Source organism: Oppia nitens, unplaced genomic scaffold (genome assembly GCF_028296485.1).
Source record: "Oppia nitens isolate AA-2021 unplaced genomic scaffold, nextdenovo-longstitch-racon4-pilon3 scaffold28_pilon_pilon_pilon, whole genome shotgun sequence".
Taxonomy (NCBI): domain Eukaryota; kingdom Metazoa; phylum Arthropoda; class Arachnida; order Sarcoptiformes; family Oppiidae; genus Oppia; species Oppia nitens.
In genome coordinates, this window is record NW_026533208.1 from 765,730 (window position 1) to 791,628 (window position 25,899).

At 27.6% G+C, this 25,899-nt stretch overlaps 8 protein-coding genes across 8 annotated transcripts; 4 read left to right on the forward strand and 4 right to left on the reverse strand.

The window, feature by feature from the left end:
• Nucleotides 1–3,971: 3,971 nt before the first annotated feature.
• LOC128954649 (homeobox protein 2-like) lies at nt 3,972–5,207 on the reverse strand. The gene has a single exon (XM_054300251.1). It carries the CDS (start codon nt 5,205–5,207, stop codon nt 3,972–3,974), a length of 1,236 nt encoding a protein of 411 aa, XP_054156226.1.
• A 1,047-nt stretch (nt 5,208–6,254) lies between these two features.
• Nucleotides 6,255–7,890, forward strand: LOC128954575 (protein phosphatase 1K, mitochondrial-like). The gene is made up of 6 exons (XM_054300174.1): nt 6,255–6,482; nt 6,617–6,751; nt 6,840–7,048; nt 7,145–7,311; nt 7,376–7,525; nt 7,615–7,890. Exons 1-6 carry the CDS (start codon nt 6,262–6,264, stop codon nt 7,888–7,890), a joined length of 1,158 nt encoding a protein of 385 aa, XP_054156149.1. The 5' UTR covers nt 6,255–6,261.
• Nucleotides 7,891–8,159: 269 nt separating this feature from the next.
• LOC128954574 (vesicle-fusing ATPase 1-like) lies at nt 8,160–9,926 on the reverse strand. Its single transcript, XM_054300172.1, has 5 exons — nt 9,720–9,926; nt 9,563–9,637; nt 9,248–9,445; nt 8,358–9,113; nt 8,160–8,287 (listed from the first exon to the last, which is right to left on the reverse strand). The coding sequence occupies exons 1-5, from the start codon at nt 9,807–9,809 to the stop codon at nt 8,231–8,233; spliced, it is 1,176 nt and encodes a 391-aa protein (XP_054156147.1). The 5' UTR covers nt 9,810–9,926; the 3' UTR covers nt 8,160–8,230.
• Nucleotides 9,927–10,919: 993 nt separating this feature from the next.
• LOC128954578 (vesicle-fusing ATPase 1-like) lies at nt 10,920–12,120 on the forward strand. Its single transcript, XM_054300179.1, has 3 exons — nt 10,920–11,003; nt 11,090–11,851; nt 11,925–12,120. The coding sequence occupies exons 1-3, from the start codon at nt 10,953–10,955 to the stop codon at nt 11,997–11,999; spliced, it is 888 nt and encodes a 295-aa protein (XP_054156154.1). The 5' UTR covers nt 10,920–10,952; the 3' UTR covers nt 12,000–12,120.
• Nucleotides 12,121–15,243: 3,123 nt separating this feature from the next.
• LOC128954588 (protein phosphatase 1K, mitochondrial-like) lies at nt 15,244–16,725 on the forward strand. Its single transcript, XM_054300189.1, has 6 exons — nt 15,244–15,345; nt 15,470–15,604; nt 15,682–15,890; nt 15,984–16,150; nt 16,212–16,361; nt 16,450–16,725. The coding sequence occupies exons 1-6, from the start codon at nt 15,248–15,250 to the stop codon at nt 16,723–16,725; spliced, it is 1,035 nt and encodes a 344-aa protein (XP_054156164.1). The 5' UTR covers nt 15,244–15,247.
• A 132-nt stretch (nt 16,726–16,857) lies between these two features.
• On the reverse strand, nt 16,858–18,665 carry LOC128954573 (vesicle-fusing ATPase 1-like). The gene is made up of 5 exons (XM_054300171.1): nt 18,493–18,665; nt 18,330–18,413; nt 18,017–18,202; nt 17,124–17,912; nt 16,858–17,053 (listed from the first exon to the last, which is right to left on the reverse strand). Exons 1-5 carry the CDS (start codon nt 18,556–18,558, stop codon nt 16,997–16,999), a joined length of 1,182 nt encoding a protein of 393 aa, XP_054156146.1. The 5' UTR covers nt 18,559–18,665; the 3' UTR covers nt 16,858–16,996.
• Nucleotides 18,666–20,248: 1,583 nt separating this feature from the next.
• On the forward strand, nt 20,249–21,459 carry LOC128954579 (vesicle-fusing ATPase 1-like). Its single transcript, XM_054300180.1, has 3 exons — nt 20,249–20,335; nt 20,431–21,177; nt 21,279–21,459. Exons 1-3 carry the CDS (start codon nt 20,279–20,281, stop codon nt 21,351–21,353), a joined length of 879 nt encoding a protein of 292 aa, XP_054156155.1. The 5' UTR covers nt 20,249–20,278; the 3' UTR covers nt 21,354–21,459.
• A 2,680-nt stretch (nt 21,460–24,139) lies between these two features.
• Nucleotides 24,140–25,098, reverse strand: LOC128954581 (uncharacterized). The gene is made up of 2 exons (XM_054300183.1): nt 25,072–25,098; nt 24,140–24,995 (listed from the first exon to the last, which is right to left on the reverse strand). The coding sequence occupies exon 2, from the start codon at nt 24,949–24,951 to the stop codon at nt 24,205–24,207; it is 747 nt and encodes a 248-aa protein (XP_054156158.1). The 5' UTR covers nt 24,952–24,995; nt 25,072–25,098; the 3' UTR covers nt 24,140–24,204.
• Between the last annotated feature and the right edge of the window lie 801 nt (nt 25,099–25,899).

The following is a 25,899-nucleotide window of genomic DNA, read 5'->3' on the forward strand; positions in this document are numbered from 1 at the left end:
CAGTTGGCTGGCCAGTGATGCTGATGATTTTGGTGGTCATAGGTCCTACCATTTTCTATTGGTTTTAACCSMYGATGATTAGGATGACTATCCTCATCATCATAATTATGATAATAGTTAACACATTTGCTAAACGATATGACAATTGAATTTTTTGTCAATCGTATAGTTTTGCATTTAGTATCCGACGATGACTTTACCGATGGACTCATATTTAATATATGATATTTAGTTTAGTTTTTTTTATATATATATAAATATTTAGTTAGTTTTTTACAAGTATTGGTATTATTATTACTATTATTATTTAGACAAACAATTATTATGATTACATAACACTTTTTTTCATTGAAAAACTTTCAGTTTTCAATTTCATTCAAMAYATTTATATATATATATATAAAAGTATAACAATCAATATAATCAAAATAAATGTTTTATTTATTTATTATGATTAAAGCATGAGAGCTCTGGTTGTCTATATTATACAATAAGTGAGAGCACAGGTATGTTTGGTGTATGGATAGAGAGCACTGACAGGTAAAATACAGATATATACTGAACTGAACACACAATAACACCAACACACATTAGGTATATGTCTTCAACAAAAAATGTAATGTTATGTTCAGTCAGTAAATGCAAACTGAAAAATATCATAACTTGAATATACACTGTTAGACACACAAACACCAAACTACAGGTATATACAGGCTTTTCATATGCCTTTCCCCAAACACTTTGTGTGTGTATGTGTGAGAGTCTGTATCTCTCACTAATGAAATAAGTTTTTTTTGAGTCCATACACACAACTACTACACTCTGTACTAAACAAATCTCTCTCTCTCTCTCTCTCTCTCTCTCTCTCTCTCTCTCTCGTGGATATACATCACGAAACGCAACACAAAAAGCCAAACCCACTAACCCTACAGGTTATACAATAATATACAGCACACACACACACACACAATAAACATACAGGTGTTCAACAACAACCRCCAGTGCTCTCTCTCTCTCTCTCTCTCTCTCTCTCTCTCTCTCTCTCTCTCTCTCTCTCTCTCTCTCTCTCTCTCRTGTATTGCAAAAACTAAATTCAAACTTTTTATAATAATAATACAAAAAAAAAATGATATTCAATAATCATTAATGAGAAAAACCTGTAAACAATTTGTATAYATTTAATAATAATAATAATAAATACAGTAATAGCACACAAACTATTGATATTGTAATTTGTWGTACAAAAATATATACCGTTTTTTTTAATACTGGTATTTAAAAAAAGGGGGGAAAAACTACAGGTATTAATAATGTAATAACAAACAAACAAAAAAAAACAGTTATTTATTATTATTATYAAAAAACAACAGGTAAACAATTGAGTTGATTTTTACAACAAATAAAAAATAATAAATAAATTGTATACATAGTTAACAATAGCTATAATAATAATAATGTATTAATATTTAATAATAAATGAAACTTTTTATTTTATTTTTGTAAATGAAAACAATATCATTACAATATTTTTACTGTAAATTTATTGTATATTTTATATATWTATTATATTTATTTGTATTAATTATAAAATCTATTGTCTTTGTTTAGTTATTTATTTATTTATTTTTTGACAACTATTTTCAGGTTTTTTCATATTTTTGGGTTAAAATTTTTTTTAGTGAAATAAGTTTTTTTATTTATGTGAAAACTATATTTATATTTATATATATTATATTATATATATTTCTATTGTAGTTATTTTATTTTGGTGTTTACTGAAAAATAATAATAATAATAAAAGTTAAAAAACTAACAAATTTTGTGTGTGTTTTATTTATTAAAAAACATATATAAATATAATTTATATAAATAAATAAATATTATATATTTATAAAATGATATTATAATATACACTATATTATTATATACACTATATATATATATATATATATATATATATATATATGAAAATATATTACTGAATAAATGAATATAAAATTAATTATAAAAATATTATAAAATATATAATCGGATGGCAAACAGGTATTATATAATATTGTTTTTAAACAAAATAATATATTATAATAAATAACTTATATATATATATATATATATATTTAGTCAACTCATTAGTGACTATAATTTATTTTTTTGAAAGGCCGGCAAAAATCTGGATTAATAAATAAATAAATAAATATTACAGCAATAAAGATAAATGTTATATACTGTATATATATATATATATATATTATACATGTATACTAACTAATAATATAYAAAAAAATTTATATATAAATAAATTTACGATTATTCTGATTAATAATTTAAATATTTAAATTACTCTAATTTTTAAAAAAATATATTTATTTATTTATATTTGTTATGAATAAATCTAATATTTAATATATATATATATATATATATATATATATATATACTGTACTGWTATATATACCCAGATATTATATTGCCATTTAAAACAAAACTATGGTATTATTTTATATATATATAATTGCCTAATAAAAAAATGGTTAAAAATTTATCCAAAAATAAATATACAGTATATATATATAGGTAGTAATTATATACTGTATATATCTATACAAGTATTTTATTCAAACAAACTAAATGAGTTCAATTTATTTTTAATTATTATTATCAGTATTATTTAAAAAGTTCAAATTTCCCAAATTTTTAATAGTGTAATGAATTTTTTATTTTTGTAAAATTAGTATATATTATTTTTTTTTTAAAAATATGTATTCATTTAGCAATAATTGATAAGCAATTTATTAAATAAATAAATATTTTGATGAAATCAGATGAATATCAAATACAAAACCGCAATCAATGAGAGAGAGAGAGAGAGAGAGAGAGAGAGAGAGAGAGAGAGAGAGAATTTATAAATAAAAACAAATATAAAATTATAGAAATAAACTAAATATTTGTTTCGTTTAGTTTCTTATATAATAATATATATATATATATATTAGTACTCAAAGCTAAACAAACAAATTTGTTTAGAAAATCGATAAATAATACATTGATTTTGTTGTTGTTTTTTTTGTTTTTCAWGAAACTATTAATCAGATAATAAATGATTTTATTATTTTTTTAATTTTGTTTCTAAATAATTATAAAAAAAATTACTAATAAATATTAAGTAGAGATGACTTATTTTAATAGCTGCTTAAGGCTATAAAAATTGTGAATCAAATCTATTTTTAAAAAAATTAAAACTTCATTAAAAGGCTTATTATTATAATTATTTTTTTTTAAAAAAAATCGTAACACAAATTTTAGTATTAATTAAAATAAATTAAATACTTTTTTTAAACAAAATTATTATTAGTATATAAAATATTAATTAATTTATAATAATGTTTTTTCTTTATTTTGTTGTTGTTTAGTTTCACAATTAGAAACACAATTACCGTATTATTTGTATTACCGGTATATTTATTATTATTATTATTATTATTACAGTAAACATAATTTTACGTTAATAATCACTAAATTATAAACTAATTGTTTGTTTGGTTGTATACAAATGTGATTATAAAATATAGGAATTTATTTATTTTATTTATTAGAAATTTAGAGTATTTATATACTATTATATATATATATATAAAATCAATTTATCAATTATTAACTATTATTTATAAACACTAATTATTAACAGTATTAACCATTTTTTATATAATAGATTACATACAAAATTTATAATTAAAAAAAACTACTAATAATAATCACACAAATCAAATATATAGGTATTTTAAAAAATACAATTATATCAAATAAATAATTAAATGATTAGAAACTTAAATGAGTGGTCTATTAGCTATAATTTTTTTTAAAAAAAAATAATAACAATTTATAGCATTATTGAAACCTAAAAAATCCAATCAATTAGTTAATCACAATATATAACAAACAATTTTTTTTTGATGATTTAAATTGTTTTTAATTTAAAAATAATTTTGATGCGGTTGTCCTGTATATGAATGCCGGCGTCCAAAAGCAAACTGACCACTCGTCGACGTCATCACACCGTCGGTCATCGGGTTGCGGTCACTGCCACCACCGCCGCTACCACCAGCTGTTTGGCCACTATTATCACCACTATTATGATTACGATATCTAATATCAGTGTTATCGTTGAGATCAAACAATCTGCGATCAGATGCTGATGAAGTTGAAGAAGATTGTGGACCACTGTTCATGTCTTGATGTCTAAAATTTCGATGATAGCCACCTCTTCCCGGTCGCCGCTGTTGTTGTTGCTGTTGTTGATGATGTGATTGATTTTTCATCTGAAATCTTTGGCCTCCATATGACTGTTGATTTGATTTGTGTTGAAATGGTTTGTTCTCCGTCTTCATCATTAAGTCACCAGAAAATGGCTGTCGTTTACTAATATCTCTTTTATTGTTATTATTATTATTATTGAATTTCTTATTTCTTTTGAAAAATTCTGAACCAAAGTTTGAACTGTTCTTGTATTCGGTAATCTTTTTGCGGGTTTCGTGCCAACTAAATATCGGCCGACGATCGTCCAAAGCTGATCCAAAACCGGGCAACAACTCATCCGATGGTCTATCAATCGACAACTCATTGGTTGTTGGCGTTGAAGTCGTCGTCGACTTCTTCGGCGTCGATGTCTTGTTTGGTGACGACGACGACGACGTCGTCGTTATCTGACTATCGGTAATATATTTGTTGAGTGTCTTAAAGACAAACTGATTGCCACAATCGGTAAACTCATCGGAATCAGTGAAGGGTTGGTCGACAAGAACCAAATGACATATATATAGCTCATCCGCCGAAAGAGAGTTGTTTGTCGTCGTCGTCGTCATCGACTTCGACGACCTATTGGTTGATATCATCTTCTGCTGTATTATCTCTTCTTTATTGTTGACATCATTTGTATTATTATTATTATTAACAAACAAATCTTCAATGACTGTAACGGCCTTTGAATCAGCGGCTGTGAAGTCGACAATGGAGTCGTCGTAACGGCCGTCGTCTTCGCCGTCATCGCTGTCGTCCACCACTTCTTCCTGTTCTTCAGTTATGTCCTTAACCTCATCGACGACTGAATCTTCTTCGCCCGACTCGACGGCAACGGTAATAGTAGTGGTAGTCTTCGTCGTCATCGTCTTCTTCTTCATCGGGAAGACATCAGCCGCTGCTGAGGAAGACATGGTTGACGTCATCGATGGTTAGCTAAACACTGATTGATAATTAAAATTAATTTTTTTTTATTTGAAATTATGTTTCAATTGTTTGTTTGCATCACTTGTTTGTTGTTTTGGGTTGTTTTTCATTGACTGTATGAGTCATTCATATATGACGTTACAATTGATTTATAATTTTAAACATAAATTTTTAAGTTTTATTTTATGTTAATTATAATTATTGTAAAATTATTTCAATTTAAATCTTATATATTTAATTCAATGATGTTTTTTTTGGACATTATTTGCTTAATTTGTTTTAATTGACAACAAATAAAAAAGTTTTATATAAAATTATATCAATAACTTATTTTTGTTAATTGAATTTCTAATAAATTAAAATTACAGAAAAATTTTTAACTATAATTTATTACAATAATATTAACTATATAAAAGTTTTATTAGTTAATCAAAATTATATTTTTAAGTATATTATTATTTAACTAATACTAATAAAAATTAGTAAAAATAATACACTTTTTAAACAAAATACTATTTTAATAAATAAGTATTTTTGTAATAAAACACAAATTAAATTACTAACAAAAAAAAGTTTTTAAAAAACTTTATGTTATTGACGTAATGTTTTTACTATTGGCTTATAATTTAATGTATTAGCAAAACATGTTTACAGTATTATTATTAAAACATACAAAATATTGTTTACATCACTAATTGATTTTGTTATCACATTATTATTATTATTATTAAAACGCTTATAAACGATGATTAGGCAAACAATTATGGATTAATTAATTAATTTAATTAATTAAATAATTATTAGCATATATTTATTGAATATTTACTTATTTTTTATTATAATTATTATTATTATTATATAAAAAAAGTTAATTGTAATTATCAGTAGTTTTTTAATAATAATAATAATTATTATTATTATTATTATTATAAAAAGTTTTTTGTTAACAATTGTATTGAATTGAATGATACAAAAAAATTTAATTCAAAATAATATATAAAATAATAACAAATCAAAAGTTTTTTTAAATTGTTTTTATTAATGAGTTTAAAAAGTTTGCTAAACAATGGTTGCGCTAAACACATATTGTTGTCCACAAACCTATCGGCAGCGGCAGAGATGATGACACCGATATATACACCGCGGATGTCTAGACCATCGGTGATGGCATCGGTAGCTAAACGATGGGCTTGGATGCTATCGGATCCGGAAAATGTCGGTACAAGACAACAGCACATCAACTTTGACACATTGGGAACCTGGTATGTGATGGATGTGATGGATGTGAGATAGTTGGCCATCGATGGCCATCATATCTCATCTATCAATTACACCCCAAAAAAAGTGATTACTATAGTTGCGATAATAGTTTGTTTGTTTGTTTAACTTTTTAAAGGGATAACCGGATCGACTTTAATCTACTATTAAAGCCAAGTATAAAACATGGAAAACCTATACCAAAGATATCGACCGAAAATGTTGGGTTTGCCTCAGCTCTGGGCCGAAGAACCACTAATGAAGATATCTATAAGTATTTACTGTATATACTGTATAATTGTATCCAAAATTGTTGTTTATTAATGTTTTTGTTTGTTTGTTTTTTCTGGTGATAATAAAAGTGTTACAGAGATTAACACCGATTTACTATATTTTGCTGTCTTCGATGGTCACGGAGGACAAGCCTGTGTCCAGTATTGCAATGAAAATATGATAAATCATATCAAATATTGGTTGGAAAGACAGGAAAAAGATTTACAACTGATTCTCGAAAAGGCATTCATCGAAGTCAACAACTCTTTTGCCCGATTTGTTACTTATAATCCATTTGGTAATAATAACAAACTGTTTGACCACTTTTTTCCCCGCGCCGACTAATATCCCGACTAATGATATCTATCTATGGTTTTGTTTGTTAATAAAACAGTTGAAACTAAAAACTCGTTTTCGGGAACTACGGCTACAGTTTGTTTGTTGAGGAACGGTATCGAACTGGTGGTCGGACACTGTGGTGATAGTCGGGCACTGCTTTGCCGTAATGGTCAAGTGATGCGGCTGACCAACGATCATAACGCCAATGTTAAGGCAGAAAAAGTTTGTAATCAACTAATCAAACAAATAATTCAAAAAATAAGTTATGATTTTTATCTCTCTATAGGAAAGGATTGTCAAAAGTCACGGATTCATCAAAAATGACAGTTTAGGTGTCGGTCTGGTCAACGGTAGACTAGCGATGACCCGTAGTATCGGCGATCTTGACCTCAAACCGTACGGTGTGATTGCATTGCCCGACACCCGATCTATTGAAGTATATAATCGTTTTTTTTCATTTGAAAACCGTTTTTTTTGATTCAGATATTTGTAATCAATATTTTTTTTCGGTGATTAAACTGACAGATAAAACACGGAAAGGACGCCTTCGTTATACTGACCACCGATGGTATCAATTACGTGATGAGCGATCAGGAAGTGGTCGACGCTGTCCAAAGTTGCGGTCAACCATCAGAAGCGGCACAGTTTGTCACCGATCAGGCCCTACACTATGCCTGTCAGGACAACGCCACTGCACTGGTAGTACCGTTCGGTGCGTGGGGTAAATACAAGAACCATCGGAACAGTTATAATCAGTTCTATAATTTTGGCCGAGAATTATCAAATAGTACCAGATTTTAGATTTGATTTTTTTTGTTAAATTGTTTATAAATATTAATTGTAAATTTTATTTATTGATACTTTTTTAAATAATAGTAACAACAAGTGTGTGCCTCTAGAATTATAAATAACAAAAATCTGAGAGATTATGTATATGTAATAAAAATCAAATTGTTTTTATATAATAATATTTAATAAATTTTATAATAAAAACTAGTTTAACAAATTATTTACAAACTTAATTGGTATTAAACTAGTTTATAAAAATGTATAGTCCTTATAAAATAATGTATAGCCATTATATATATATATATATATATTTGTGGCAATTATAACGCAAATTTTTAAAACCGAAATACTTTTAGCCAACTTTTCCGAGATCAGCAATAAACTGTTTGGCACCGGTTAACGGATCCAACTAATGATACAAATAATAATAAAATTAACAAAAAATATTACAAATACATTGTCTATTGTGCTGTACATACCTGTCGGGCCCAATCAATCTTAAACAATAGTTTCTTAATACCAATAGAAAATGGTTCAATAGTTTCATAATTGTCCAATAGTTCATCAATCAGTTCAATCTCGAAACAACGTTTGTTATTATCATTATTATTATCATCATCAGTATCATTGCCATTAGTTTTAGTATTATTAGTGATTAGCAAATAAATCAAAACATTAATTATTTCGTCAACTTTGGTTATATTTGGTACAACATATGTCTGGTCAATGAATGAATCAATTGTTTGTTTAAACTTATTGATAAGATCATCATCAGAATTGCCACCAGTGGTACATATGATCAGCAATTTGTTGCCCGTTATGGCCGGCGGCGGACCCATCATTAGCTGTATAAATGTATCACTAATAACGGGATTAACTAGAAATTCTTCGACATCATCGATAATAATACAACCGTACGGCGACTTATATGACTCGTAAAACATTTTCCGTATTATCTTCGAAATCTTAGGGTCAGTATAGCCGATCATATCGGCGTACGATAAATTTTGGACATCAACCGCCAGCGAATCCGCGGCCAATTTTTCAGCCAATGCTGTTTTGCCCGAACCCTGGGAACCGGTTATCAGTATACGTTGATAATTAGCCGCAGATTTTTGATTTAGTTGAGATTGTATTAATCTATAAGACTTTAGAAATAGTTTGTCCCAATAGATGATATGGTTAGACGAGTTTTGTTTGGCATTTAATTTAATTAATAATTGATTAATATTAGACTTTTATAATTTTATTATAATTTTCAGTAGTTGTTGTTTTTGTAAATTTAGTTAGATATGTTGATGTTGTAATAATTGAAAATTTATATAATTAATATTTTTTTACAATTATATATTTTTGTTGTTGTTATTACCTTTGATAGCCTTTGTTGTTTAATCCTATTATCATTGCTTTTAAACGATTGAAATTTCGGGCGATTGTATCCTAATTCCGGTCTTCCTGGTTCTCCCGGTTTTGATTGATAGGTCTGTATAATTGAGTTGTTTAACTCTTCAACCGCAACTTGAAAATCGGGAAAATCATTAAAATCTTGAATCAACTCTGAACTTGTCTTTTTGTTTTATTTAAACAATAAAAATAAAGTTAAATTAGTAATTATTATTAGATTTTATAATATTAGCCTTTATGTCATTATATATAAAACATTTTATTTATTAAAATTTAGTACCTCATTTGAAAAATACCAATTCATCCATTCATCATCATCATTGACATCAGATTGCTCTTCTTCAGAGAAAATTAACTTCATTGCATAAATAACATAAAAATTGTTTAAATAATTTAGTTGTTTTAAATTCTAAAATAATTAACAAAAGAATATATACTTTTAAGTGTTCATTTAATTCCAATTCCTGTTCCAATGACTGTATTTGGTGTTGTCTTCCAGATATATGGTAGATGACCGACCCATCCATCTTTTTTTAGCTGTGGTACACAATTGACACCAAAAAAAACAAATGTCTGAATTTGATAATAACAGTTACAAGCATACGTGGAGAAATTTAATTATGACTAATATTTTTTACGATAATTTTTTTGTATGATAAAGTATTGTTTACTTAATTTATTACTTTATATATTTTATGTAGAGAGTAATATATAAGGAATGTATTCGGAATTACAGTATTGTAAGTGTGAGTATATATAGCGTTCAGTTAATCGAATTATTATTTTAAATTAAATATATTAGATAAAGCATACATTTATTATTAAAATTAAAAAGCATATTTATATATAATATTATAATAATTATCTCTACAGTTTTGTAATTGGTCTTTTTAAGTAATTGTAAACTTAACTAGCTTATAGAATTGATTGTGTCAATTGTGTAGTTCAAATATATTACCAATTTTGTTGTCTAATATTGTCAATAAATTTATCCTCGGTCATTTTTTATATTAAATGTATGGTTTATAAGATTATCACAACTAAACGATTACTTCATTGACCGAATACACTATCAAATTTATAAACCATTTATATACCATAAGTTGTAATACTGTTTATATATTATTACTAGGGTTAGATAAGATTCCCTTCCTCCACTTATTTTACATAAGTTCCTTATATTCCCTGTTCAGTGGAAATTTTCTGTGAAGTCATTTCCTCATTGTAACACCTATCGTACCCAAACTCAAATTACAGATTATGATTTATTAAAAAACATTTTTGTATAGCAAATGTCTACAAAATGTATTTAAAATTTATATTAATGTTTAATATTATTGAATGACATTTTGAGTGAGTTATTAATAACATACTATACTCGATTGAAACACATAGACATTTAGATTTTGTACTTTTTAATGTATGACACTTTTTTTAATCTATTATTCCTTTCTAAAGATCAAGAGAGAGAATATAATAAATTTTTCACATTTTCGGGGAAAATTTGAGAAATTATATTTGGGAATTTGCTTTCTGGAAATCGCAATCTAACCCTAGATACTACTATAACAGTTATCTATAACTTATAATAGGTATTTCACACAACTGTTAAATCCTTATACTTTTACTTTATTAAAATATTGACGTGGTATATCTTTGTTTAGTAAATAATGACTAATTATGATCAATGTCCGACTGAAATGATGGCGAAAATCAATAAGGTTATTACTGCCCGCTGTCTACTATCTGATGATTACAAGAATTTTATTGAATTTATAACTGTTTTTTTTATTAATTTTTATATTAGATTTTTATTAATGAAACAAATGAAATATATAAAGTATATGAATGGTTAATGGAAAGACCCGATATATTAAGTAATAAAATACTTAACAATGGTCTTATTGAATGGGGGCGACCATTTGAAAAAGTGCTGGTCGATTCTATGGCATTTGTAAATGTAGTCAAATCTGCTGAGTCATCGCAAAATTTAGTCAGCATTTTGTTGGCAGGTTCGGCCAATGCTGGCAAGACAGCATTGGCCGTCAAATTGGCCTGCGAATCAAACTTTCAATTTTTCAGACTATCTTTGCCCGAAAATATTCTCGGCTTAACTGAAACGGCTAAGTGTATGCATATACGAAAAGTTTTTGAAGAGGCATACAAACGGACAGAATCGTGTATACTGGTCGACGACATAGAAGATCTAGTAGAGTATTGCGATATTGGAGCCGGTTATTCAAACCCAGTACTCCAAGCGTTGCGTTTGTTGCTAAAGAAAAAGCCGCCGACGGGTAGGAAATTATTGATAGTGTGTACCACAAGTCGTCGGGATGCATTAGATCAGATGAATCTGTTGACATCGTTTACCACTGTCATCACTGTACCCAATCTGACTAAAAGCGAACACTTGGTCCAAGTGTTGTCAAATCTGACCGAAACCAATAACAATGGTAATTCGGTTTGTTTCGATGGCAGCGAGATATCCTGTATTGCGAAGACTATATTTCAGTGGCCGCTTTCTATTGGTATCAAAAAATTGTTGGCTTTAATCGACTGGGCCCGACAGGTATGTGCTGATCATCACAACCATAACCCATACATATAAATATACTAAATGAATATTATTGAATTCATTACAGATAGACCCATCGATTCGTGTGACGAAATTCTTGGCCAAACTCGAGAAAGATATGGCCATTATTTCAGGGGAATGATTGCGACAATTAATGGATATCTGTGTCTATGTGTGTGTCTGTCTTCAATTGACTTCACAATTGTCATATTTTTTTACGTCTTGATAATGACTTGTTATATATATACACACACACAAACAGACATTGAATTAAAAGTATTTAAAATATCAATATATTATTATTGATATATATTTTATTTGTTGTTACAAATAAAAAAAACAGATTTATTCTGTTAAATATTCAATTACTTTATGTTTTGAAATGAAAAACAATAATATAATACATATATATACATACTATACATATTAGAAATGTTTTGAAATTCATTATTAATTTGTATTAATTAATAAATTCAGATTTATATTCTTTTTTTAAAAACTGAAAATTTCTATATCATAAAATTCATATTTTCAAATACATTGAAAATAATAAGTTTGCAATATTTTGCAATTAAATATCAATAATTATTGTAAATCAACAATTATATATATATATATATATATATATAGTGAGAGAGAAAGATAAATAGATATAGAGAGAGAAAGAGAGAGATAAAGAAAAAAGAGATTAGATTATTAGATATTTTCAATTCAGATCTTAATTTAAACAGAGATCTTCATCTCTCTACTATTGATAATTGTATTTTTTTTATTTGTCTATAAAATCACTTTAATTCTATTAAAGGTATTGTAAATTATTTATGATTTATAGTGAAAAAAATTATTTAAAATATTTAATTTATAATTGCTGTTGATGGTCGTAATGGTCAACTGTAATGGTCTGACCAACGAACATAACGCCAATGTTAAGGCAGAACTGGTAGTACCGTTCGGTGCGTGGGGTAAATACAAGAACCATCGGAACAGTTATAATCAGTTCTATAATTTTGGCCGAGAATTATCAAATAGTACCAGATTTTAGATTTTATTTTATTTTACGATTTTTGATTTTTGTATATAAATTATAATTTAAAATTAATAATATATATATATATTAGTAAAAAACATTTATATATATAAAAACTAAATTAATTGAAATTAAATTTCTATTTTTTTTATAAATACACTATTTATTTTCAACAACAACAACAAAATAATAATAATATATAGGTTTGATGATAAAATTATTAAACTATTATTTATAAAAAAATTGTTACAAAACTACTACTATATAATATAAATGAATGAATTTTTTGTTAGAATATTTGTTTTAAATATTTTTTTGTGTAAATAAATATTTGTCTCATTTTTTTCATTTAGATATTTAGTTTAAATTGCGATAGTTTTTGATAGCTTCGGGACTCCGATAGTAACCACATTTACTGTGGATATCGGCCAAAACTACCGATTTTTTTATCAGCCGTCGGGCATAACAACTCTTCCCAGAATAGACCGACTATTTCTTCTTCATTTCTAGACCACGGATGACCACACATTGGCAGCCAATTGGCGGCTAATTATATAAATAGTTATATAAATAAATAAAACGGCAAAATATATACAAAAAATATTGTTTTTTAATACACATATTATTGTCCGGTAGTTGTGGCCGAAGAAGATATTGACGATATATGCGACTACTAATGATGCCGACAATGAATGCGATAATAAAACCAATAAAGAAATATACGATTGGATCCATTGATTGACCTAAACATATAAGTGGGTCTTAAACAATGATAATAATAATAATGAAAATCAATGGTCGGTTTAAAAATTATTATTATTAAAATTTAAATTGTGATTATTTTAATGGCGCGTAAAATTTTTTGCCAAACAATTAATGTCAAATAAAATATTATTTATTGTATATATTTTTTGTTGTATTAAATATTATAAATAATTATATAATATTTACACTTTATATTGTACTAAATTGTTATATATTGATATACTTTAAAAATAAATTAATAAAACTATACCTAAATATATATTTATATATTTTTTAAAATAGTAAATCAAATATTATATGATTATTATGTGGTTTGATATAAAATTGTAAATATTTTTTAAATATATATTATTATTAATTAAATCAATTTATCATAGTATCAACAAATAAAAAAAATACTAAAATAAAATATTTTTTTCTAAATACACAAATTCAAAGCCAATTGAATAGTTTAATACAATAAAAAATTAGTGTTTTAGAAAATATTTATATATAAAAAATACTTATAAAAAGTTTTTTTTTTGTAATGAAATATAATGTGTAAATAAATTAATGAAACAAAAAAGTTTTTAAAAAGTTTTGTATAAAATATATCAATATATACTTATATAGTATATTTTGATATACAATTGTATATAATTAAAACAAAAATATTATTAATTAAATCAATTATCAGAGAGCATTAAAAAAATACTAAAATAAAATATATTTAGTTTGAATACATAAAATTGAATACCAATTGAATTATTAAAAAAAAATCTTTTTTTTCATATAAATAAAAATAATATCTTATTGTAAAATATTAGAATATTAACCACAAAAAAAGTTAATATCAAATAAATTTTAAATAAATTATTTAAACAAAAAAAATGTTTTCAGTCGTCGTTGTCATTGATATGCATTTATTCATCGGCGGTAGTAATTAGTATTGTTTTTCGTTTGCATTGACTGTCGCCGTCGTCGTCATCATCGATGGTCACTAATGTTTGTCCACCACTACTACTGATGGCATTTGTATGCCATTTGTATGGCCCGTCAATAATGGCTGCGATTGGTGTGAAGTGGACGGACCATCAGTCGGTTGGCTATCGTTCAGATCGATAAGTGTTTCAACAACTGTCTGATGATTGTCTTCTTGCTTGTCGACGACGACGACAACAACACCGAACGGTTCCAAACTATTTCCATGAGTTTCGTTAGAAGAAGCAGAACATCCATTGTTTGACAACAATTGATGACCAAATACGGTGACACTACTTGTCGATTGTATCAACTGATTCAGCAACTGTTCTCTATATCTTTGATTATCACCGACTGGTTGACCATCAGATGATCAGAATTTTTTGTTGTTGTATTAATATTGAAATTAATTGAATTGAATGATACAAAAAAAAAGTTAATTCAAAATATTATATAAAATAATATTATAATAATAACAAATCAAAAGTTTTTTTTAAAAATTGTTTTTATTAATGAGTTTAAAAAGTTTACTAAACAATGGTTGCGCTAAACACATATTGTTGGCCACAAACCACATATCGGCAGATATAATGATGACATCGATATATACACCGCGGATGACTAGACAACCATCGGTGATGGCATCGGTAGCTAAACGGTCGGCTTGGATGCTATCGGATCCGGAAAATGTCGGTACAAGACAACAGCACATCAACTTTGATACATTGGGAACCTGGTATGTGATGTGATAGTTGGCCATCGATGGCCATCATCTCAGCTATCAATTACACCAATCAATCACCAAAAAGTGATTACTATAGTTGCGATAATAGTTTTTGTTTGTTTTTTTGACTTTAAAGGGATAACCGGATCGACTTTAATCTGTTATTAAAGCCAAGTATAAAACATGGAAAACCTATACCAAAGATATCGACCGAAAATGTTGGGTTTGCCTCAGCTCTGGGCCGAAGAACCACTAATGAAGATATCTATAAGTATTTACTGTATATATAATTGTATCCAAAAAAAATTGTTGTTTAATATGATTATACCTTTTTGGTGATAATAAAAGTGTTACAGAGATTAACACCGATTTACTATATTTCGCTGTCTTCGATGGTCACGGAGGACAAGCCTGTGTCCAGTATTGTAACGAAAATATGATAAATCATATCAAATATTGGTTGGAAAGACAGGAAAAAGATTTACAACTGATTCTCGAAAAGGCATTCATCGAAGTCAACAACTCTTTTGCCCGATTTGTTACTTATAATCCATTTGGTATAATAACAAACTGTTTGACCACTTTTTTACCGCCGACTAATATCCGCGATTAATAATATCTATCTATTGTTTTGTTTGTTAATAAAACAGTTGAAACTAAAAACTCGTTTTCGGGAACTACGGCTACAGTTTGTTTGTTGAGGAACGGTATCGAACTGGTGGTCGGACACTGTGGCGATAGTCGGGCACTGCTTTGCCGTAATGGTCAAGTGATGCGGCTGACCAACGATCATAACGCCAATGTTAAGGCAGAAAAAGTTTGTAATCAAACAAAACAAATAATTCAAAAAATAAGTTATGATTTTTATCTCTCAATAGGAAAGGATTGTCAAAAGTCACGGATTCATCAAAAACGACAGTTTAGGTGTCGGTCTGGTCAACGGTAGACTAGCGATGACCCGTAGTATCGGCGATCTTGACCTCAAACCGTACGGTGTGATAGCATTGCCAGACACGCGATCTATTGAAGTATATAATCGTTTTTTTCATTTGAAAACCGTTTTTTTGATTCAGATATTTGTAATCAATATTTTTTTTTTGGTGATTAAACTGACAGATAAAACACGGAAAGGATGCCTTTGTTATACTGACCAGCGATGGTATCAATTACGTAATGAGCGATCAGGAAGTGGTCGACGCTGTCCAGAGTTGCGGCCAACCATCAGAAGCGGCACAGTTTGTCACCGATCAGGCCCTACACTATGCCTGTCAGGACAACGCCACTGCACTGGTAGTACCGTTCGGTGCGTGGGGTAAATACAAGAACCATCGGAACAGTTATAATCAGTTCTATAATTTTGGCCGAGAATTATCAAATAGTACCAGATTTTAGATTTTATTTTTATTTGTTTATAAATATTGTAAATTTTATTTATAGATATTTTTTTGTTTACTATATTACTATTGTTAAATACATTAAACAAAAAAAAATCTGATATATATATATATACTTTAACAGTTGGTTTGATTTAATGATTTATTTAATAATAACGAAAATCTAAACTAGTTCAAACTAGTTTATAAAAATGTTTAGTCCTTATAAAAACGTATAACCACATGAATAATCTGTGACAATTATAAACAAATTGTTAAAACAACTATTGTTAGCCAACTTTTACGAGATCAGCAATAAACTGTTTGGCACCGGTTAACGGATCCAACTAATGATACAAATATTAATAAAATTAACACAAAATATTACAAATACAGTGTCTATTGTGCTGTACATACCTGTCGGGCCCAATCAATCTTAAACAATAGTTTCTTAATACCAATAGAAAATGGTTCAATAGTTTCATAACTGTCCAATAGTTCATCAATCAGTTCAATCTCGAAACAACGTTTGTTATCATCATCATTATTATTATCATCATCAGTATCATTGCCATTAGTTTTAGTATTATTAGTGATTAGCAAATAAATCAAAACATTAATTATTTCGTCAACTTTGGTTATATTTGGTACAACATAAGTCTGATCAATGAATGAATCAATTGTTTGTTTAAACTTATTGATAAGATCATCATCAGAATTGCCACCAGTGGTACATATGATCAGCAATTTGTTGCCCGTTATGGGCGGCGGCGGACACATCATTAGCTGTATAAATGTATCACTAATAACGGGATTGACTAGAAATTCTTCGACATCATCGACAATAATACAACCGTAAGGCGACTTATATGACTCGTAAAACATTTTCCGTATTATCTTCGAAATCTTAGGGTCAGTATAGCCGATCATATCGGCGTACGATAAATTTTGGACATCAACCGCCAGCGAATCCGCGGCCAATTTTTCAGCCAATGCTGTTTTGCCCGAACCCTGGGAACCGGTTATCAGTATACGTTGATAATTAGCCGCAGATTTTTGTTTTACTTGTGATTGTATTGATCTATAAAACTTTATAAATAGTTTGTCCCAATAGATGATATGGTTAGTCGAGTTATTTATGCTTTCTAATTGTTTCCGATAATAATAATTGGCATTCAATTCAATTAATGTTTGCTTAATTTTAGACTTTATAAGATTTTATTATAATTTTCAGTAGTTGTTGTTGTAATAATTAAAAAAATTAAATTTAATAATAGTTTTTCACGAATACTTATATTTTTTGTTATTACCATTGATAGCTTTTCTTGTTTAATCATATTATCATTTATGGTTTTAAACGATTGAAATTTCTGACTCTTGTTTACTAATTCCGGTCTTCCTCTTCCCCGGCGTTTTGATTGATCGGTCTGTTTAATTGAGTTGGTGTACTCTTCGAACGCAACTTCGGGAAACTCAGGAATCATATCTGGGTTTGTCTTTTTATTTTATTTATAGAATTTAAAAAATAACGTTATATTAGTAATTATTTATTAATATTTTATAAACTTATATAAACTATTATGTCATTATATAGCTATTATTTTATTTATTAAAATTTAATACCTTATTAAAAAAGTCATAAATAATCATAAAACAACTATCCTGTTTGGTAGACATGTAGTCAGACCACTCTTGTGAATTGGGAATCTTCATTAATAAATAACATAAAAAATGTTTAATTAATTCACTTTATTTAAATTCACTGATTATCAAAAAAAATATATACTTTAAACAGTTCCATTGATGACTGGATTTGATCGACAAGAATATCATAGAAGTCCGACTCTTCCATCTTTTTAACTTTTGTGCAAAATAAATTTTGTGGCTAAAAATTATTTAAACAATTAAGTTATATAAAGATGTCTGAACAGTTGCAGGCATACGTGGAATATTTGCATTATGAATAATATTTTTTATGATAATTTTTTTTTGTACGATAAAGTACTGTTTACTTAATTTATTACTTTATCATTTTATATAGTTTGTGCCAAAAGTTTTGAGTATTAATAATAATTAAATAATATAAATTAATAAATGATTAATAATATTTATATTTAACTATGATGTAATTTTAATTGTATTTAAATGAAATTTATTTTATTATTTGTAAAATTAATTTTTTATTTATCTTTATAATATAATTATTTTAATTTAGTTAACTTATTTAATTAAATATTTAATTACTTAGAATAGTTTTAATATATTTATTTATCTATTTATTCGACTAAAAACAAATATTTAATTTTATTGATTATTTAAATAAGCTAATTGATCAAACAAAAAACTCATTTTCTCTATTTATTATTTAACTATTAATTTTATAAATATTAGTACTTTTTTTTATTAAGCTACGTATATTTGTTTCATCTTTTCTAAATAATATATAAAGAATTACAGTATTGTAAGTATGGGTATATATAGCGTATACATTCGTTTAGACAGTTGATCGACTCAATTTAATATATGATTAATTTTTAAAATGACTAAGGCCATAATTATAGATATAATAATTACCTCAACATTATTGGATCTTTTTAAATATTTGTAAAATTAACTAGATTATAGAATAGAAATATAATAGTTTACTATTATGTAGTTAATTTTACGACTAATCAATATATGATCCATTACAATAATGATTAGTTTAATAGTATCAATAAATTTATCATTAGTGATTTTTATATTGATTGGATGGTTAATCAGTTATTAAAAATTAGACGATTACTTGACTGACCGAATACACACCCAAATTTATAAAACATATATACCAATAGTTCTAATTCTGATTATATGTTATTACTAGAGTTATGCATTTTCGGGAGTTTAAATGGCCAAAATCGGTCGGGAAATCGGGAGTAAAAAATGGCAAAATCGGGATATAAATCGGATATTAAATTTAGTTTTTTTCATATAGTACTAAGAATAAATAGTCTATATGTCATAAAATCGGTTATATTTGTTAAAAATAATTTATTTTTAGTTTATAAACTACAATTTGTTTTATCCATTGTAAAAATACATTAATTTAGTAAGGTATTACAGTACATATGTTTACAATACCCACAAAACTACATTTTTTATATCAAAATATTGTTTAAAGTATCTTTTTACTAATAAATATCGTCCCATTCATCGATATTGAGTTATTATTTTATTCAATGTGTATTTAATTGTTATGTCAATCAATGTTTAGCGAATTTCGGGAAAAACACTTAATTACTGTTTTTCGGTGTTTATCAGGATTTTCTCAAAAAACACCAAAAATCGGGAAAATCGGGAAAAACAATAGGCATTAATTTCATTTAAAATGTTGCCATATTTCTATAAATATTAAATTCCCGACGATTTAATAAATAATAATGTTTCGAGAATTCCCGAAGATGCATAAGTCTAGTTATTACTATAACAATTATCTATAAATTATAATGCTTCATACAATTGTAAAATACTAATATATTTTTATTTATAAAAATATTAAAATATTGACGTGGAACATCTTAAAGCTATTAAAAATGATTAATTACGATCTGGATCAATCTCCTACTGAGGTCATGTCAAAGATCAATAAGGTTATTATTATTGACTACCCATTTACTATATGTTGATTGGCAAGAATTAGAAATTGTATTTATAATTTTATATTTTTTCCAAATTTTTAAATAAGATTTTTATTAATCAAACAAATGAAACACATGAATATATGATAAGACATGAAGAAAGATCGAAAGTCATGAGTGATTTAATTAACAGTTTAAATGAATGCGGACCAAAATTTCAACACCTGCTGGACGATTCTAGGGTATATGTAAAACAAGCAAAAGCAGCTGAATCGAGGCCCAATTTTGTCAGAATTTTGCTGCAAGGATCGACCAATTTCGCTAAAACATTATTGGCCGCCAAATTGACCCTCGAATGCAACTTTGAATATTTCAGATTATGTTCGCCTGAAGATATGGCCGGCTTAACCGAATCGGCTAAGTGTATGCGTATACGAACTATTTTTTATGAGGCATACAAATGTAATGAATCGTGTATACTTGTCGACAACATCGAAGATCTAGTAGATTACAGCGATATCAGAGCCCGTTATTCAAACCCAGTATTCCAAGCGTTGCGTTTGTTGCTGAAGAAAGAGCCGCCGTCGGGTAGAAAACTATTGATAGTGTGTACGACTAGTCGTGTGGATGTATTGAAAAATATGAATCTGTTGGCATCGTTTAACACTGTCAAACACGTACCCAATGTGACAATTGGAGAAAATTCGGTGAAAGTGTTGCTCAATCTGAAGGAAACGGAAAACAATGGTAATTCGGTTTGTTTTAATCGCGACGAGATATCCAAAATCTCAAATATTATATCGCTATCGATTGGTATAAAAAAATTGTTGGCTTTAGTCGATTGGGCCCGACAGGTATGTACTATCCATCAACACAAGAAAAACCCCTAAATATATATATAAATATGTAAGACATAATGAATATTTTTATTATTATTATTATTAAATTATTACAGATGGACCAATCGATTCGTGCGACGAAATTTTTGGCAAAACTGGAGGAAGAGTTGGCCATTATTTCAGGGAAATGATGGGACAATTGATTGATATTTGTGTCTATCTGTGTGTCAGTCTATCTGCATGTAAACTGACTGTAAAATTGTTATACAGTAGTTTCGATAATGACATGTTATCCATACACACACACACTTTTAAATTAAAAGTATTGAAATAGAAAATTATTATTAATTAAAATATTTTGTTTATTGTTATTCAATTATTTTATATTTTATCGTTTGAAATAAAACAATAATATAATTTTAATCTATAATATATATAACAATATATACATACTATACATATTTAAAATGTTTTCATTAAATATTGTATTTTTGTATTCAATCAATCAATCAATAAACTCAGATTTATTTTCTCTTAAAAAATGAAAATTTCTATATAATACTTATATTCAAATACATTGAAAATAATCAGTTATAATAATAGTTAATAATCAAATATTAATAATTATAGTAGATCAAAAAATATATAGTAATATAGTGAGTGATTGAGAGAGCATGTATGCTATAATTTTCAAATCTGAACCGAATTGGTATCGCTGTTCTAATCGACTGGGCTCAACAGGTATATCTTTTCTCTCTCTCTCTCTCTCTCTCTCTCTCTTTTCTCTCTCTTTTTCTATCTCTCTTTCTCTCTCTCTCTCTCTCTCTCTCTCTCTCTCTCTCTCTCTCTCTCTCTCTTTCTCTCTCTTTTTCTATCTCTCTTTCTCTCTCTCTCTTTTTCTCTCTCTTTTTCTATCTCTCTTTCTCTTTCTCTTTCTTAGATTTTATTAATTATAATTAATAGTTATTATATATTTTCAATCTTTAAATCTGTGAAATAAATATTTGGACAAACTCAAAGTAGAAACGACTGAAATTTTTGGACCTAAATTAGATTATAGGCAGTCAATAGTAAAATTATTTAACCCCCAAACCAGTTGAGCGATACGGTGTGATAGCATTGCCCGACACCCGATCTATTGAAGTATATAATCGTTTTTTTTCATTTGAAACCCGTTTTTTTGATTCAGATATTTGTAATCAATATTTTTTTTTGGTGATTAAACTGACAGATAAAACACGGAAAGGATGCCTTCGTTATACTGACCAGCGATGGTATTAATTACGTAATGAGCGATCAGGAAGTCGTGGATGCCGTACAAAGTTGTGGTCAACCATCAGAAGCGGCACAGTTTGTCACCGATCAGGCCCTACACTATGCCTGTCAGGACAACGCCACTGCACTGGTAGTACCGTTCGGTGCGTGGGGTAAATACAAGAACCATCGGAACAGTTATAATCAGTTCTATAATTTTGGCCGAGAATTATCAAATAGTACCAGATTTTAGATTTGATTTTATTTTACGATTTTTGATTTTTGTATATAAATTATAATTTAAATTAATAAATAAATATTTTTTTTATGTTTATTATTATTATAAAACATTTACTGTATATAAAAAAATAAATAAAATTAATTGCAATTAAATTTCTGTATATTTTTTTGTAAATACAATATTTATTTTCAATAATATATAGTTTTGATGATACAATAAATTTTTGTATTAAACTATTATTTAAAAAAAAATTTGTTACAAAACTATTACTAATAATATGAATGAATGAATGAATTTTTTTTGTGTAAATTAATATTTGTCTCATTTTTTTCCATATATTTTTAGTTTGAATTGCGATAGTTTTTGATAGCTTCGGGACTCCTATAGTAACCACATCTACGGAGGATATCGGCCAAAACTACCGATTTTTCATCAKCCGTCGGGCATAACAACTTATCCCAGAATAGACCGACAATTTCTTCTTCATTTATAGACCACGGATGACCACACATTGGCAGCCAATTGACGGCTAATTATAACAACAACAACAACAACAAGAAAATAGTTATCAAACAAAAAACCGGTAAATTATATACAAAAAAATATTAATAAAGTTTTTTTTTTAATACACATATTATTGTCCGGTAGTTGTGGCCGAAGATATTGATGATATATAATGATGCAGACAATGAATGCGCTAATAAAACCGCTAACAAAGAAATATATGATTGGATCCATTGATTGACCTAAACATATAAGTGGTCTAAACAATGATAATAATAATCGTAATCAATGGTCGGCTAACTGTTACTAAAAAAAAATAAATTCAAATTATTATTAGTATTAGTATTTAAATTGCGTTTATTTTTGATGGCGCGTAAAATTTTTTGACAAACAATTAATGCCAAATAAAATATCATTTATTATTATTTTTATTATTTTTTTTTATTGTATTAAATATTATAAATAATTATATAATATTTACACTTTTATATTGTACTAAATTGTTATATATTGATATATTTATATAATTATAGTCCCTATATATATATATTTTTAAAAATAAATTAATAAAAACTATACCTAAATATATATTATTTTCATAGAAAATCAATTATATGATTTGATTATGTGGTTTGATATACAATTGTAAATATTTAAAATAAAATATTATTACTTAAATCAATTTATCACAGCATAAAAAATTTAATAATAATAATAATAATATAAAATACTTTTGTTTTAAATACACAAATTCAAAGCCAATTGAATAATTGAAAAACATTTTTATATACAACAAAAATTAATGTCTTAGAAAATATTTATTTATAAAAAATACTTATAAAAAGTTTTTTTTAATGAAATGAAATAATGTTTAAATAAATTAATGAAATCAAAAAAAGTTTAAAAAAAAGTTTTGTATAGTTTTTTTTTTTTTTTTGAAGCAAAGAGTGCCGTAATCGACAATAATCTGTTGGCCATCACTACTACCACCACTACTACCGATACTATTGTTGTTGTAATTTCTGAAACATTGTACGACATCCTCATAACGTGACGATATTGTCAATGTCGCCGTCGTAATCGTCATCGATGGTCACTAATGTTTGTCCACCACTACTACTGATAGTTTGTATGACATTTGTATGGCTGACCGTCAATGTTGACTGCGATGATGGCGGCGTCGATTGCTGTCGTGAAGTGGACAGACCATCAGTCGGGTGGCTATCGTTCAGATCGATAAGTGTTTCAACAACTGTCTGGTGATTGTCTTCTTGTTTGTCGACGACGACGACAACACCGAACGGTTCCAAACTATTTCCATGGGTTTCGTTAGAAGAAGAAGCAGAACAGCCATTGTTTGCCATTAATTGATGACCAAATCCGGTGACACTACCTGTCGATTGTATCAACTGATTCAGCAACTGTTCTCTTAATCGCTGATTATCACCGACTGGTTCAGCGAGTTGTCTGCCGCTGGTCTGCAACTGAACGTCTTTGCAGCGAATGCTAGCATTTTTCCGGTCGTTTGCAACGATATCCGTCTGACACGACTGTTCTTCGCGTTGAAGAAGACGAAGAAGAAGTTGTTTTCCGTCCGGTTTGTCGTCGGCTTTGCTTTCGTTGTCCACAAGTTTGACGACAAGATTTTGTAGCGTAAAACTGTTGGTCGCGTTCAGTGGTCGGCCGCTTATCGACAGTATTAGATAGCTCTGGCCGTTGACACTGAATAGTTGGTCACTAAATCTGGTCAACAGTGATACGGATGCCACCGTTGCCGATTGTGTGGCCATTGATATGGCAGTGAACTCCTCGGCGGCAGCGGTGGCGGCGGCGGCTGTCGAACAAAAGTATTGGGGAATCATATTCAACGACAATTGACGGCAAATACTAGTAATCGGTTTAGTAATTACTGTTGTTTTAGTTGTTGTTGTTGTTGTAGTTGACGATGAAGACGATAGTTGACAATCAAATTAAATCCAATTAGAAAACTGAAATACGAAATCAAAGGAATAGCTATCAGTAAACATATTATATAAACAATAATAGCATAAAATATTGGATCCATTTAACAGAAGAAGTGGTAAATCCTTATAATAATAATAATACTGTAATAATATTTATTTCGATAACAAAAAAATAATAATAATTTTTTCGAATATAAAATTTCGATGAATGAGACGACAATCGATTTCGACAATTAAGTGACAATTCGAATTCGATTACGAGATTAAAAACAATTCGATGACTGATATATATATTCGAATTCGATTACGAGATTAAAAACAATTCGATGACTGATATATATATTCGAATTCGATTACGAGATTAAAAACAATTCGATGACTGATATATATTCGAATTCGATTACGAGATTAAAAACAATTCGATGACTGATATATATATTCGAATTCGATTACGAGATTAAAAACAATTCGATGACTGATATATATTCGAATTCGATTACGAGATTAAAAACAATTCGATGACTGATATATATTCGAATTCGATTACGAGATTAAAAACAATTCGATGACTGATATATATTCGAATTCGATTACGAGATTAAAAACAATTCGATGACTGATATATATTCGAATTCGATTACGAGATTAAAAACAATTCGATGACTGATATATATTCGAATTCGATTACGAGATTAAAAACAATTCGATGACTGATATATATTCGAATTCGATTACGAGATTAAAAACAATTCGATGACTGATATATATTCGAAT